The 17,410-nt window shown below is 42.6% G+C and overlaps 1 protein-coding gene across 1 annotated transcript in view; it reads left to right on the forward strand.

Moving 5' to 3' along the window:
• The window catches only part of sez6b (seizure related 6 homolog b), a 182,662-nt gene that overhangs the window by 102,737 nt on the left and 62,515 nt on the right, over nt 1-17,410 (forward strand). Inside the window, exon 4 of the mRNA XM_076035813.1 lies at nt 11,486-11,675. Coding sequence (XP_075891928.1) covers nt 11,486-11,675 — 190 coding nt within the window. The remainder of the gene's footprint in view (nt 1-11,485; nt 11,676-17,410) is intronic.

The raw sequence follows: 17,410 nt of genomic DNA on the forward strand, positions 1-17,410 counted from the left end.
GAAGCAAGGTTGATATTATTTCTTTAAAAGGTATGTGTTGACCTTGGCTGCTCCTCCATTCAGGCAAGTGTTCTTTGCCCATCTGCATTCATGGGGGGTCCACAAGGTGATGATTACCTGCCAGTCCTGGAGGGACAAAAGGAGAAAAAAAAGAAAGGAAAAGAAAACACGACTAGAAAGGACTTGTCTTGTCTCTGCTGCTGTTGCACAAAACTCTATTTCACCAGACTAATCTCCAGCCGTTCTTCTTTTCTGTTTGTTGCTGAGGCTCTTTTCCGATAGCGGCTTGAAACCACGGGGCGGCTCAAGGGCAGGGCTGTAATAGCGAGCTGGATTTTTGATTTGGTTATAAATATGTACATTTAGATTATATATATACTATACTTCTATACGGTATATATTTTCTTTACATATATTTTTTTTCTCCATTAAGCTTGCTAGATTTTTCTCCGTAGTTATGTTACAGAAACATTACTTTGATAGAGATTCTGGATATCTTAAAAGGCAACTCCTATGGCCATGACAAGACTTAACTGACAGTAGCCCAGTAAAGCTTTCCATGTTTTTTTTTTTGTTTTTTTTTTACAGGATAATCACCGTTTTCATTTGCGGACTATGACAACCTTGTTAACCCCAACCATGCCAATGAAAACAAGCCTGATTCAAGCAGGTCATGTAAATCGGGCAGAGAATAAAATAACGCTCTTGGAAAAACGGAGACAGCCCAATACAATTAAAGATGCCCACATTGCTGCCATGGTTACAATACATGGCCAAATCGGCAAGGATTACGTCTGCTTGATTCATTACTGCAGACTCAAGATTCTTTTTTACTGTAACCTTTTTGGATGCTGATGTGCGCTTGAAAAAGGGGGAGCATTAACACAATCTGTTGCGTTCAGATTTCCATTATCAGGAAATCTGATTAAAGACCTCCAGTGCATTTAATTAGTGAGAGTAGAGTCGCGTTATTATCTATCACAATGTGCAGGTGGCTTCTATTGTAACGTAAGTACAGCCCATTTATGAGAGCATGTCTGACATTGTAAATGCCACCTTTTCATTTAATCAGTGTGGAGTGCCATGACTGCCTTTACAGCTTCCCACAATGATGTATTCTATTTTTGGGGTTTCAGTGTTCTCTGCAAATACCTTCTTTTTTTTTTTACAGTCAACATTTTTCTACCACAGATTTATAATGTCACATTGTTAGAGGTGACAGTATCTCAATTGAAATTGACATGACAAAGAAAATGCTGCTGCTGAAGTGAACCTGAATTGTTGAAGGTAATAAATGGAAAGAAAAGGGAAACGGCTGTTTCAAACCAGAGAGAAAAAAAAATATTCAGATCCTCCCAGTAAGTCCCAGTAATAAATATGAAGTTGGTCAGATCCACCTTGAAACGCTCCGACCGGTCTAATTATTTCCCTGCAAATGTTAGGCTTTACCCCAGTTCATTCAAGCTTTGACACTAAGAAATAACTATGGGTGCATGTTGACTTGCTCTTGGATGGCAATGTTCACAGGCATCACAATTACTGATTGTGTTGTCCAATAACTTAACAGAAGTTACAAAAAGATGAGCCCTTAAAGGAGACATTAAGTGTAATGGAGATCCTTTTAGAGCACCCCTGAGGTGCCTGAATGTATTAGGAGAGTTTAGAGCATGCCCATCTGTGAATTGATTGAGCTTAATCCCACTGAGGTGGATCTTCTTAACTCAGGCTGTTAATAATAATAACAAGATTGTCGTCATCTTTATTAATTCAGCGGGCTAATTGGAAGGCAGAGCGAGTCAAGTCTTCCCAACGTGATAAAACAGTTGCCAGTAAATCATTTCCTGGCTTTGGTCCTCACTTCAGTGGGAGTGATGGTCGAGACAGGTGGCGACGAGAGGTAAACAGGATTTATATGAGCAGTGGCCTTTTCTGATGGGCAGAGGTACAATTCACTCCTCCTCTGTTCTCCCTCTTCTGTGACCTACTTCTCCTGTTGGAACAGATGTTCCCTCGACTCCATCATTTACTAACCTCCCTCTTAATTACTGCCGCTAATTAGCAGACACGCACACATGCTCGCGCACTGCGACGCATGAGGCTCCTTTTGGAAGCATGTGAACTATAAACTGTTTCCATCACATGATAGGGGTGGTGAGATGACTTGAATATATTACACACAGCATGATGTGTTTAGGATGCAGGTTTAATTATGGATGAAGGGAGGGAATGTGATGTTTTGAAGGTGGCGGGCAATTAGTCGTAAACAGTCCTATTATTCTCCGCCTCGCCCAGTCCCTCGGCAACCACTGAGTACACTAATGGATACCGACTTGACGCTGTTAAAATATTCTATGGCTCTTTTGTTTTTTCCCTGCAGATTTTTCATTCTTTGTAATAGGTTTAAAATGTCTTTTTTCTTTTCTTCTTTCATTTGTCCAACTCGTCAATTTATAAATATGCCATGTAGATGCATTGCCTCTAGGTGTCAAAAGACCCAGTGTGATGTGTGGGAGTGCTTTATTTTTAACTTTACCTAAAATGAGGTCAGCTTGTCAGCCATTGTGCTACGGTAGCGCTAAAGGGCTCACCCTGGTGACCAACCCCAGGAAACAGTGGAACAAACGCAATAACTGTTGAAACTGTACTCTACAAAAGAAAAATAACTTTACTGAGGGAAAAAAGGTGTGACAATAGAGCAAAGTGAAAGAAGCAAGGCTACAACATTAGAGAACCCACAGGCATACTCTTGGGAAATGTCCTGTTCTATCGGAATCTTCTGCGTTTGTCTTCACCATAAAGATGTGACAAGGTTTAAAAGTGACATTCTTGCTGCTCGATCAAACAATGACAAGGCTTTGAGCCCCTCTGTTATGGGGATACCTAGTGCAGAGGAAATAGTGCACTTTGAACATGAACTTGTAGGTGATGGAAAACTTGAATCTTTTATGTGAACCAAGTTGAGATGAGTCATCGAGAGTCAAGTCTTGGGTGTGTTACTAAATTTACAAGCGACCCTCATTTGTTTTTGTTTTTCCACAAATCATGGTGAAAATAAATGAAGAAATAAATAGATTAACATTGAACAACACGACACGTGAACATTCTTAGTGCTGGTTAATTTTAAAATTGTGATAGAGATGGTGTTTGGATGAACAGATAGGAATTGATTGCTCGTAAAACAATTTGAATACATTCAGGAACAAAGGAATTCCACTTTGTTCTTTCGCAATGGGTCTTTAGCGAGGGCGAAAAACCCATTCAACTTTTGTAATGTTTCTATGGGGATGTTGAGTGTCACTCATCTGTATACCCCGAACCCAAAATATTATTATTATTAATATTATTATCATCATCATCATCATCATCATCATTATTAGTATTATTAGTATAATTATTATTATTATTATTATCATTATTATTATTATTATTACTATTACTATTTCCAAATCCAATAATAGATTTAACCATTACAGTTTTGGCTTTGTTATACTAAATTTTCAAGCCACCGTCATTTGTAGATTTATTTGCGAATTGATCTTTAAAAATGTATTTTTTTTAATTTGTTAGGATTTTTGCAACATTTTGGTGAATTTAGCTAAAATTGTGCCTTCCCTGTTGAAAATAGAGTCTCGGCACCTGGATGTGACATGTCGATCTGGATAAGACGGACGTGGGTTTTGGTCCCATGCCTCTATGACATTCGTACTGACCACTAGGGCCATTCTCGTGCAATGGTTGGAGCAATGAGTGCAGCTCGCGCCCTCATGCCTTCCATCCTGCTGGTAAGATGCTATACTTTGCTAATAAGCTTTATGCACGCCCTTGACTCGGCAACGGCAGAGTCCATCTAGTTTGAGTCTGTTGTGTGAGATGTGAGTCAGCATTGTTTGTGCAGATGCTTCTATTTTCAGAAGAGAAGAGGGAATTTCTCCGCTGCTGATAGTTTGATGTGGAAAAACAGAATTTGCGTCTTCATTTTTAAATGCATTATGCATTTTTGCAGCGTTCCCTTGTAATTTCAGAGTCTGTGTATGTTTATGCCAATACGAGTACGCTTAGATTCTGTCAGACATGTTTCAGTTCTATTATTTATCAAGTGTTCTCAGTTTTTCATTTTGTAGGAAAAAAAAGAAGAAAAAAAAACCCTTCCAAAACCCTAACGGAATTTAACTAAAGTAAGAGGAGATACTTATTTATTGTCATAAAAGCATATATGGAATTTACTTTAGATTAATTTAGTCTTCATGGAATTAAAGAAATCAGTGTCAGTAGTCCAAACAAAGTGGAGGCTATAATAAATTGGAATCTGGAATTTTGACTATTCTAGTGGATTATACTTGACTGCATCGATTCAGTAAAACAAAATCTCATTTCATTCTATCTTTTTTTTCAGCCATCCATTGCTGTACTGAATGTTCAAGGCTGTGTAACACACAACTAACAAACATGATCCTCTTATTATGCCTTATACTGAAACACCAGAACCTGACATGGAGTGAACAATTTAAACTGCATTTTCCCATTGCTGCTGCCTGTCTAAAAAAGTGGAGTTAAAGTGTTGATAGTGGAACTGACCATTTTTAGAGGAGGCTGCATGGTTCAGGTCTGTTTGGCTATGCCAGCTCCAATGTGGTCACTAATTGTTTCCAACAAAACAGCAGTTCACCAAAACAGCTGCCGCTGTCCAATGGTGTTCACTGTGACTTTGGACTTGTTGACGTTTCAGTTCGTTTTATATCTCCCACTGTATTTACTCCAGCTAATGAGTCCAATTTAAAAGTGTGCTCTGATCTATTATGTTGTCAGATTAATAAACTATTTTTTTTTCTCCTCCACGGGTTCTCCCCATGATTATGTTTGTGAGGTACCGTTATACAGAAGCTGGACTGGTGCCAGGGCAAATTGGATTACGTCTCCCAATGTTCCCTCAAGTGTTTTATTATTCCCGAGCTGAAGGCATAATGTGATTACTCGCTGATGCCCTTTGTTCGGCGCACTATTATTCTGATGCTGTGTCCATGAGTTCATTAACAGCACATTATGACTTGTTATACACAGGCGCGCTGCAGAGGCCGAGCGTGTACGATATGAGTCATTCGGGGACCTTTCAGGCTGAATAAGCTGCTGCTGTACGTAGGGGGGAAGAAAAAAAAAATACTTTAAACAAGTGCACTCTAATGGAGTGATGAACTGTGCAGCAGGAGCATATACAGCGTATTACGTAAATGGTGATAAGAGCATTTAAGCGATAAGTCATCGGTTCCTCCGTCATTTTTCATTTTAAATCAGGGGAAAAGCTGCGGAACACCATCTTTGAAAATCTACCTCCAGGGTGTGAGAGTGTGAAATGAGAATTTGGATAAATTATGATAATGAGAGCAGCATTAACAAACCCTTATTTGAAGGATGATTTCAAAGCGTAGCAAAGGCATCACGCTGTCCTTTTCATTCACTACGTCAAGTAGAACTGGCTAGTTTCTGCATCTTTGTAGCAGCTTTTCATCACATCCCGCCAAAACTGACACAGTTCACATAATCCCAGTTGGCCTCGTCGCAGACAGCAGGAAAGTTAATCAGCACTAGACCCACATAGGCGTCGTTTGATTGGCAGCACATAAATCCCTGTGGTGACAGCCCTCCCTTCTCTCTTCAAAGACTTGAGGAGAAAAGGCAGAGTTTCATTTTTAGGGACTGAGCCCGCAGAAAACCAGTTCGAAATGAACTGGTCTTTTGCAAAGGCGAAAGACCTATTGTTTTGGCTTCAATTCTTTTTTTCTCCTTACGTGACTTTCAACCCCTTTTTGACCCCCTGAAGGTGCTTCGGTCATCACCAAACTTTGCAAAACTCATGAAAAATTTAATCTATTAAAAAAACTGTATGAATCTGCTCTATAGCGCCCCCTACATAGATAAAAACACTAAAATCGGAATTGCACCCTCTGGGAAGGTCGTAGAGACATGGGACAAAGACCCTCACATTCGTTCAATCAAGACCTAATTTCATAAATGCTGACCTTTGACCCCCAACTAACAGGAAGTGACCTATTTTCACTTGTTTGAAAAAATCTCAAAACAGGGGTCCCCAACCCCAGGGCCATGGACCAGTCCCCCAACCCCTCATCGATGGAAATTCCGCAGGACTTTGGCGCAATTTCTCCTCCCCTCCCTCATTTGATACACTAAACATGGTTCTTAAGTCATGAAATTCGACACACATGAGCACAGGTCCTGGCATCTGCTTGTGAAGGATCTGAAAATCGGACCAACGGCGCCACCTACCCAGTCAAAAATAGCTGCCCTGCGCACATTGACTGATCTCTACACTCTCTATGATCAATGTGCAGGTTGAGGCTGGGGAAGCTGAGGGTTGGGGACATACACACACACGTACGCTCCCCCCCTACCTCCACATAAACACAAATTTGTTTTATTATGGCCAGGACCACAATGATCCCTCCATCCATCCATCTTCTGCCACATTATCCGGAGTCGGGTCACGGGGGCAACAGTCTCAGAAGAGATGTCCAGACCTCCCTGGCCCTAGTCACCTCCTCCATAATACCTTTAGCGTGTCCTGGGTCTTCCCTGGGGCCTCCTCCCGGTGGGACGTGCCCGGAACACCTCTACAAGGAGGCGTCCAGGAGGCATCCGATACAGATGCCCAAGCCACCTCAACTGACTCCTCTCGATACGGAGTCATCCCCTAAGGGAGTGCCCAGCCACCCTACGGAGGAAACTCATTTCGACTGTTTGTATCCACAATCTCATTCTTGAGGGTAGGAACGTAGATAGACCGGTAAATCGAGAGCTTTGCCACGATGATCAATTTATTTATTTTGTCCCACCTCCCTCCCCCCTCCCAAATAAAATGGGTCTTTACTCCAAAAGTGCACTAACATTTTTGACACTGACTGTAGCTCTTAAGCAGCAGGCATGAGATTTAGTTAGTCGTACTGAAAGCATTTTCTGACGAGCCAGTGTTTTGTAGTATCAAAGTTTTAAAATAGTGGATTTGCTGAGCCTTGAATATTGTTAAAATATAAAGGGCAATTTACATATTCATTCAAAGACGCTACGTAGGATTACGTGTTATTATAGAATATTGTTTATTTTTCCCTTCCTGATAAGGCTGGTGCTTTGTTTTGCTTTTCCCGAGTGTTGTAAGGCAACAAAAAGACAGAAGCAATGTGACCTCTGGATTTAACTGACACTGTTGGGGATTTCGTGACTCACCTAATAGACTTATCACTGCCCTTTGTGGCATCACAAAGAAGTAAATTCTGTCACTGTCCGCACATAAAACTGCAGTTACTGTGAAATAAAGTGGAGCAAGTGAAAATAAAGCCAATGACGGAGTTGTATTTATATATGACTTAATGGTTACATATTCTATGCATCTGTGTATTAAGTCATATTAACTTGCACATTATGTAACAAAACATTTATTTGATTTAACAGTGATTCCATATTTTATCATCACATTAAGACTCATAATGAATATCATGAATACCATCAATAAATAAAAGTTATATCACAGTGTTTTTCCCAGCCCTAACTGCAGTTTGCGCTCATTGTTCACATACCATGAACATATTGTTTTAATGGCTGTCAGCTGACACGTATCACTGTAGGAGCCCCCGCCGCAGCCATTCTCCAGGGAGCTGTGCCTTCATCTCTGCACAACGGGAGATAGGAGGCATTCGATATCATCTTTGGAGGGCCACATGAAGACATCCTTACTTTAAACGCCTGAATAAAGATATACCTTCTGTGATAAAAGCTGAGAACGGCGACATTTCTCACCAGACAAGCTGTCAGCAGTGGAGACATGCCGACAATTATCGCGCCTTATCTGGGTGTAATCGCTGAGCTCTACGATGTCCTTTTGGCTCTTTCCGTATTTCTGTCTTTTGATTTGTGCCGGTGGCTGAAGATATTATGGGAGGCATTTCACATTGATATCAAAAGTGTTTGATGCATTATAGTTTAGACTGAACCAAAAGATTATTCTCACACATACTGTCATACAAGGCCATGAATCCCTGGTTCTCTGTATATATGGGGGGAAATAATAAAAAGGGAAATGCAAATAATAGTACACGTATCAGTCACGAACACAAACTTTGTGTCTGAACATATACATCGAATCCCTGCTGGCTGTTGAATTGCTGGGATTTAAAGTCCAACATTTGAAATATATAAATATATATATATATGGTTCTGCAAGCTGTTTTTTACCGTCTTTTTTTTAACATTGTGGTTGCATTGACGTCAATGCGTGCCGGACTTCCCTACATGGTCACGCTCAGGCATGCTCTAGGCCTGCCCACCCCGCCTCTAGGCCTGCCCCAACCCGCTCTGCCTCGGAAGTTATATTACTTTATAGCCGCTGAATCATGTCGATAAACTGTTAGCCACCACTGCTAACTCTGTGCTCTGCTTGTGTGTCGTGTTCGCTGGCAGCGAAACTTAAAATGTGGCGATTCTGCTGCTGTAAGGAGCTGAACTCCTGCTAGCGTGTTAACACTGGTTGAATAGAGCTTTTCCTGTTTTGTGCTTTGTGTGGACTTAAGTTGTGCGGATATTCTTGTCTAATAATAAACGACCCTGAGACTCAAGTGATCGTTTCACCACCCATGCTCCGGTAGTAACCAAGCTAGTGGAAACAGGTTTCAACCAAGCTGTACCGTACCGAGTAGAGCTGGCACCAGCCGTGTAGGGGCCAGTGGCAACACGCCCTAAGTAACACCTTGTCAGTGTCCTAACTGAGTTCATTTTGTGTAAGTAATCAGACAAAAGCAGTTGTCAGTGTAACATTATTGAGTGCAAAATGTTACAGCCCGGCTCGTAGGCTGCAACAAAAACGGGAGCAGAGACGAGGAATTCCATACCAAACGGAGTGCTTTTATTCACAAATGGTCACCATAGATCGTGTGATGTGTGAATGACTGGCGTGCATGGGTGTGTGTGGATGGAGCAAGGGCGAGAGAGGACGGGAGAGAGCGAGAGCAGGAGGCGATCGCAGGTGTATAGCCTACACCGGGCCCGGGTGCAGTGCAGCCCACTGATTTCGCCCCGCCTCTGCAATCCCTGGAAGAAACACAATAGACAAGAGAGAGAGACGACCACCACACAATCTCTACAATACACAGAGCTAAGGTAAAGTTTTCAATCAGGCTGCCTAAGGCTTCCCGCATAAATATAGACGTGGATAAATTATTCTTTTCATCTAACCATGGCGTGTGCACAATAGCACAGATGTGCAACATGTAGTGATATTTGCTATGAAGTTTATTTTGGATTTTGGTATTGATGTCTTGGTCTCTGCGAGTATGAGCACTCAACCCCGATATCGTTTCCGATACCCGATGCTGGTATCGGTATTGGTGCATCATTTGCAACCTAAAGAGGCAAATGTGATGAGTATACCCCCATAACCTGGTATGCCTGCTCCAACCATCAATACATTCTTTTTAAAACCCATTTTAGTGAATCATGGACTTTTTCGGTTCCTTCTTTTGCATTCAGACCACAATTCCAGTTGCAATAATCAAAACATACAGTGGAACGATCTTGGATCACACCCCAATTAAGACACAGCCTGGAGGAAAAGCACGCTGCTTGAATGACTGGGTGGGGCTGAAAACGGCAAACAGAAAAGTTAAAAACGACGTCTAAGCTAAACTCAAACACAAAAACAAGCTGGAAGCGGAATTTGCCAACATGAACACCAGGCAGGCATTTCAGAAAGTTAATTAACTAACTGGTTACAAACCCAGACCCAGGTTCGACACCTTGGCCATCTCATTTGACTGTGAGAGATGGCTGCAAACACTCCAGCCACTCTGCCTGGAAGACCCAGCCCCATTCACTGAGGAGGACGTGCGGCGGCAGCACAGCTGTTGCAAAATGGGCAAGGCTCTGGAGCCAGACAACATCCCTGGCAGGGTGCTGAAGTCCTGAGCTCAGGAACTGTCACCCGCCATGCACAGATTATTCTTTGAATCCTACCACACCACCACAATCCCTACTCTCTGGAAAACTGACACCATCATGATGATGCAGGAGCCTACTCCCTTCAGCCAGAGCGGCTCTGAATAACAGACCCTGGAGAGAAAGGAGATTAACTGCACTATGCCTATGTCTATGTCAATATGTCCTCTCTAAAGTATGTATTTGTAAGTGTAATGATGTTTGTTATGTATGTTGCTCAAGCTGTGCGGTGTGCTGTGGAAAATAATTTCCCCTCGGGGACAATAAAATTTAAATCTAAATCCTTCTCTGTTTCTCCAGTAAAGTATAAAAGTATGCCAACATGAGGCCGGTAGCTTCAGGCCTGCAAATAATGGCGTATCAACCCTGTGATGCAATCACTTCATCACAGGGTCGGTAAATAAACACAGAAATAAATAACCACCAAGAGCAGTGACTCCCAAATTAGTAATTGAAACATTAGAGAGACCATCGATGTAGCTAAATTAAGTGTCTTACCTGATGAATTACCAACATGATTCAATCAGGCAAAGGCAGGCTGGAAGGAAACTTATCAACTTTTATTACCTCATTTTTCCTCCCCCTATATAATGAGTTCAGGGCTGAATCTCCTGGTAATCCCACCAATCCTTCCCCACATACTTTAGTTGCATTGGGGTTTTTATGTCCTTGTCCTGTGTATCGAGGCCCCATACTTAGCGCGGATGCTGCCAGCTCATCTCCACCTCACCTGCCCACCTCAACCAGTAAAACCCGTGCAATTTTTTGAGTGAACCCGGAGTCCTTGAACCGTGCATGACGCCACACACTTAGCTCCAAACACTGCGCTCAGATATCAGCTTCAGAAGTAAAAATGAATCCACAAATGCTCTCCTGTGCCCCCGAGGCATTTTATTAACTGATTTGAAATTGAAAAAGTCACCGTGCTCTTGCTTTTTCTCGCCGGGGCTGAAGAGCAGTGCGTGCCGCGGCAACAATAATCGCCGCCACTCCAAATTGGACGACATCGGCGCAGAGCCTTGATGGCACTTTTGAAATTATCCAGAATAATGTGGAGAACCGTCGTTTGTAGAGCGTTAGCGGGGCTGGCAGGCATGCTGCTATTGTGAAGTGAATGGTCGTGACTTTAAATACATATTATGTAAATATTGCAATTTACATTGCATTTACATAAGCATGGCTGTGACAGACAGGGAGCCGCTCTGTCTTTGACCAGCTTTCCGCTTACATTATACGCTCGGTACACAGCAAGACTTTAAATGTCACTCTTGGTGTTTGTGTTTGTTTATCCTTTGCTTAACTCCGCACAAAATCAGTATCGCATTTTATGAATATAACTGGAAAGTGCACACAAGGGAGTCCAACAAAATGTTTTTTTATTTTATTTTTTTAATCTATCGTTCTAATGGCAGCTGAAAAAGTCATCCATGCAAGAGGTTGTTGTTATTTTTGCTGCACTATGACATTCATCCGACCCTCTGTTTCCTGTCAGGTGATGAATGTGAACTTATTGGAGGGAGACAAGGTCATGTTTGAAGATGTGGGCCACCGAGAGAACTCCATGCTGGCCAATGAGTCCATTCTGATGAGGGGATTGGTCGTGCGCAGCCACAGCAATCAGATCTCTATCCACCTCCACAGCCAGAGGCCTCGGATGGGATCCGTTCTGCTTCACTACCAAGGTGAGTGGAAACTCAGGATGACAAAAGGCACACATGTGCGTATGAACGCCATATTTTAGAGGATATCCAAGGTTGAGAAATGACTGCTGTTTTACACCGCCTGAAATTTAGCTGTATTGCTTGGCTTTGATTGGTGTGACGATTCACTTTCACAGATCTTTGTCAGACCATTGCTATGAAAGACTATTAAAGAACCACACCATTAAACTGTGTTATCTCCATCTAACTGAACAAAGGGTTGACCCGGATGCTCGAGTCTGGATTTGGTTGTTGGAGTTCTCAAGTGTGAGATGTGTATACTCAAGAAATTGGAAATACAATCAGCTGCTCAGTCACTGCTGATCAGCTGTAAAATGAATAACTATACTAAGCCTCTCTTTTGACATTGCATTAAGATTTCAATACGAGATCCATCACCCGAGTGTTTCTACCAGGGCTACAAATACTCAGATGATGTGATCTGTGAAGTTTTGCCTTAACCTTGATTTTACTTCCATTTTGTTTGAGGATGGAAACAGAATTTTCTACAGCTGCACCAGGACAAACAAGTCAAAAATAAATATATAAAATGTGATACCCCCAAGGAAATGTCCACAGTCCTTTTGTGTTTCTCCTATTTAAGCTTTTAGGAAAACCTTCCTGCAAAGGGTCCATAGTCTGCAATAGTGCAATGGGTAACTGTAGGAGCATCAGATGTGAATTTGTGCAGATGAGTAGGCTGTCTCCAGCAGAGTATCAGGTTTACTGCAGTAGATTAAGTACCCATGGTTGTCGGGTGGCAGCACAAGTGATGCATGTATCATCCCCAGTGTCACAATTGAGATCGAATCTGCTCGTAATTTTGTACACAGATGGCACAGGGGCGGCATCTTTATTAATGAGGCCATTTGAATCTCCCAAATTAAATAGCATCTCACAGCTAAAGGATCACACAGGGTGGGAAATTTTATGTTCTTGCGGGGTTTTTTTTTTTTTAACCCCAGCTTAAAATTTGCTCGTTTCACAGCTGTCCCTAAGTTTCCTCACGTCTTCTTGGACTCTTTCTGGGAGTCTACACCAGACTGTCACTGCAAGTAAACTGTCAGTAAAACTGTTGGCGTGTATCGGGCTGAATTCGGTTAGTGGGACCCCTGGCTTTTGAGCCCATACACCTGCACCGTCTTCCTGGCAGTTTGTAGGCCAAATGTTGAGTGTGCTTTTCCAACAAAATGTGCCCTTACTGTGAAATTGACTATTACATTAACTGTGTGGGCGGGTGGTGACTGCATGGTTAGCACCTGGGAGCTCCCTGAGTGGAGATCCTTCCGTTCCTTCCTTCCTTGTGTTTGTTTTGCCTCTAGTTTACACCCACAGTCCCAAGACATGCAGGTTGGGTTACCAGGCAATTCCAGACTTCCTGTAGTATGAGTATATGTGCTCGTTTGTCTTTCTAGAATATGTTAGCTCTGTGATGAACTCAACCGAAGCCTATTAATAATAATCATAATAAAATATTTTATTTATACAGCACGTTTCAAGTCTCCAAGTGCTTCCAAATCAAATACAGTTTTAAAAGCATACACAAAGTCATTCAAGCAAAAACCATGGATCTAAGACTGTCATGGCCTAGGTCTTTTCTTGGCTTATGCATAGCCCGACTTTTTCTCGGTGCTCATGCAGATTGTTGGTTATCTCTTGGAGTGCACTGTGGGTATGGCTAAACAGAACCAAATTGCCTGCAAAATCTACGTCTGCCAGACTGCTCTCTCCCCCACTTTAGACCAAGGTTTGCCCCGGTGACAGTCTTCCTCATCACAAAGTCACTGACTATACTGAAGAGTAGGGGTGAGAGGATGCAACCCTGCCTAACACCAGTTACGATGTCAAAGTCATTGGTTGTGCCGTTAACGGTTTTCACTCTGTAGAGTAAAAACCAAGTCGGCATCATTCTCTCCAGCCACGCAGCACAAGCGCTAGTTGGATGGAAGTCCATGAGTGACCGCATCATCACAGCGAGGCTCTATATCAGACAAGGCCAGAGCCACCATCATGCAAGTCTATGCTCCAACTGAAGTTGCCTCAGAGGAAGACAAGGATACCTTCTTCAGTCAGCTCCAAACTGTGCTCAAAGAGATCCCCAGCTATGACATCAAGGTGCTGATTGGAGATTTTAATGCACAAGTGGATTGTGACAGAAGAGGCCTTACTACCACAGTGGGACCACACGGGTCTGCAAGCTCCACAAATGACAACGAGGAGAGAATGTTGATGTTAGCCAGCACCATTGACGTCAGCATTGGAAACACCTTTTTTTTTAAGCCCAAACAGATCCATAAGATGACTTGGGTCTGGATTATATCTGCATCAGTACAAGGTGGCACTCGTCATTGCTGAGATGTTCACTCCTACAGGGGTGCAGATGTAGGTTCAAACCACTTTCTTGTGGTGGGTAAAACCAGGCTGAAGCTGAAAAAGGTGCATCCCAAGAGACCTTATGCAGTGAACAAGCTGAAGAACATATTAAGAAGCTACCGTGAGGAGTTCAGCATAAAGCTTGAGGTACCATTTCTATCATCCGTTGAGGAACAGTGGAGCCAGTTCTCCAATGCCATCACTGAGACTGCAGAAACAGTTTTAGTCAGAAGAAGAGGAACCAACAAAGAAAGATGGATAACAGACAAGATGTGGAAATTGATTGATGAAAGGAAGATGCCAAAGGTGAAAAGAGAACAAAAGAGGAGGCTCCGGTGTTGGAGGATGGAAGATGAGGAGTACAGGTGCCTGGACAGGGAGGTAAAGAGGAGCTGTAGATACAACAAAAACGGAACGAAATGACAGAATGACAAAAACGACAGAAGTGACTGGAGGAGAAAACAGGAGAGGTACAAGAGGCAGCGGAGAAAATCAACACGGACTCTAACCAGCTCCAGGAGCAGCTCCGGTGTCAAGAGTAGGGACGGAAGTACTTCCAAGCAATGAGGAGCAGGAGGCAAGGTGGGTGGAACACTTCAAGGAGGTTCTTCTCTGCTGTTCTTCAGGTTTGACCAGGAAAAACAAGCCCCAACTCTGAACATTACCTCAGATGAGATAACCGGGACCGAGGTTTCTAGAGCAACCCAGCGCCTCAAAAACAACAAGGCACCGGGACTTGACGAGGTAACTGCTTAACTGTAGAAGCATGGCCAGGAGGTTGTTGCAGAAAACCCTCACGTACCTGCCCAACCTGATTTGGCATGCTGAAGTGGTTCCTGCCAACTGGAGATGTGGGGTCATTGTGATGCTGCCAAAAAAAGGGAAACAACTGGAGGGCTGCCAAAAAAAAGGGAAACAACTGGAGGGGGATCACATTACTGTCTATCCCTGGCAAGGTATTCTGGAGTGTGCTGCTCCAACACCTAAAAGACGAGCTGGATACCGTATTAAGAGAAGAACAAGCCGGCTGGGATGGTCCTGTTCAGAATAAATCTTCACTCTTTACAACATCATAGAACAGTGGCAAGAATTCCAGACACCCCTACTGATCAATTACATCGATTTACAAAAAGCTTTCAACAGCATCCACCTGGAATTTTTTACCTTTCGTAAAAAGCATTTCAAGGTTCTGGAGTGGCCCAGCCAGTCTCTGGAACTCAATCCAATAGAGAATCGGTGGAGGTAGTTGAAAGTCTGTGTTGCCCAGCAACAGCCCCAAAACATCACAGCTCTTGAGAAGATCTCCATGGGCCAAAATGCCAGCCAGCTACAGTGTGTGCAAACCAGGTGAAGACCTAGAGGAAACGTTTGACATCTGTCATTGCCAGCCAGGGTTACAAGTATTGAGGCAAACTTTTGTTGTTGATCAAATACTTATTTTCTGCACCATTATACAAATTCTTTGAAAATCATACAATATGATTGCCTAGATTTTTTTTTTTTTTTTTTTTTACATTCTGTCTCTCACAGTTGAAGTGTACCTAGAACAAACAATACAGACCTCTCTAATCTTTTTAAGTGGGGCAACTGTCAAGTCTGGAGCGTTGAGGCAGGACCCAAATACAGGCCACTCTGGATTTGTACATAAAAAGAGGTTTACCTTAACTATAAACAAAAAGTACATAAAGGGAGTCCATAAAGGTAACTATTAACAAGATACACACCAGGATACTTAGCAAAAAAAACATCAACATCTCAACGCTGGCTTGCAATGCCCTTTTTGACTGGCACTGTGATTGAGATAGAGGAATGTGAGTTTTTCAATTTATTTGTACAAAGACCCCCTGTGGTACTGCTGCAACACTGCACTGTTATCCAGTGACTGAAGTTGAGACCAGCGCAAGTTTTTGTGCAACTTTGGTCCGCATCATAATGTGGCTGCCGCCAAAGTGTCTCGATGTTCTTGTGATTTGGTGCGAATGCAGCTTTAGGAGCCACAGAAGCCACAAAGAAGGCGGCCACATGATCAGTTTGCTGTCCTACTTAATTGACTATAAAGGCTGATGATTTTTTTTTTTTTTTCCCCATTTCTGCTCCACCAAGGTGGCTGGTCAAGACAACATGCTTTAGCCTACAAACCTTGTTTTCATACTTTCATATATATATATATATATATATATATATATATATATATATACACACATATATACATACATACATATATATACACATATACATACATACATATATATATTTAGCATTCAGCAAACCACACATCCCTATTCTCTCAAATAGTGAAGAGGGGGAGGGATAAAGAACCTGCTGAAAAATACATTTAGCGTTTTTTGTGTTGCCATGGCTAACGGAGCCTGCGTGTTTACAGAGATAGGATTCATCGTATTGAGCGGCTGGTGCCGCCCATTGTTCCCTGGCTAAGGAAAGGAAAGTGCAGGCGGCGCTGCAGCGGGAAGAATGACAGACAGGCACCATGTGATTGAACATGCTCGGAGCACGCTCCCGCTCACATCGCTTTACAATATGTCACTTCTGACATGCGCGCGGCATCCTTCTGGAAATTCCGCCCGCATCCCCCAGTCACTATCAGGACTTATCAGGCAGCTGCCATACATTCTGAAGGCAGGCTGCATAATAAATCTCTTTGTCTTATTCAGTGGGTGAGTGCAATGCACGACGGCAGAGAGGTCACGTTTCTTTCCAAAAAAAAAAAAAACGGACGCGTTCCACTCACGTCACGTCGATTTCACAGGGTTACGTGCTGCAAGCGATTTTGACGGCCAACAAAGTGGAGTATCATTCCTGAAACAAGTGGGACCATTGAAAAATAAGCACGCAAACGCTTCTGCCAGATTTCATAGTCGCTCACATTAATTTGACATTTATTTTTGCTGCCGGCACACAATGGAATAGCTGTCAACAGGGGGAAAAACAAGCTCACTGTGAATATGTCACCAGTTTATGGTTGGCTATATTGACAAAAACATAATGTTGAGGATGTAACTCTATTGTGTTGGGGACGTTAATTGCCCTCTACATTGGGGACAGGTGAGGATGTGTTTAAGTGTATGTGCAGTTTGTTGTGGTGTATGCAGGTGCACAAGTAAAATGATTTTGGATTGGCTACATTTCGAAACAGCACCTGCAGATTTGTCCACAGACTGGTTAAGGCCTTGTTCTACAGTTTCACTGTTGTTTACCCTGATGTGGCTGGCAGCGACGGTGCACAAGAAGGTCTCATTTACAACATGCTACTCAGATGAAAATGTTGAAAATGTAAGACAAAATGTTGAGTGACTACATACGCATGATCCCGATATACGTTACGA

This window comes from Nelusetta ayraudi, unplaced genomic scaffold (assembly GCF_046127955.1).
Source record: "Nelusetta ayraudi isolate G7.1 ecotype Tasmania unplaced genomic scaffold, CSIRO-AGI_Nayr_v1 ptg000048l, whole genome shotgun sequence".
In the NCBI taxonomy this organism is placed as follows: Eukaryota; Metazoa; Chordata; class Actinopteri; order Tetraodontiformes; family Monacanthidae; genus Nelusetta; species Nelusetta ayraudi.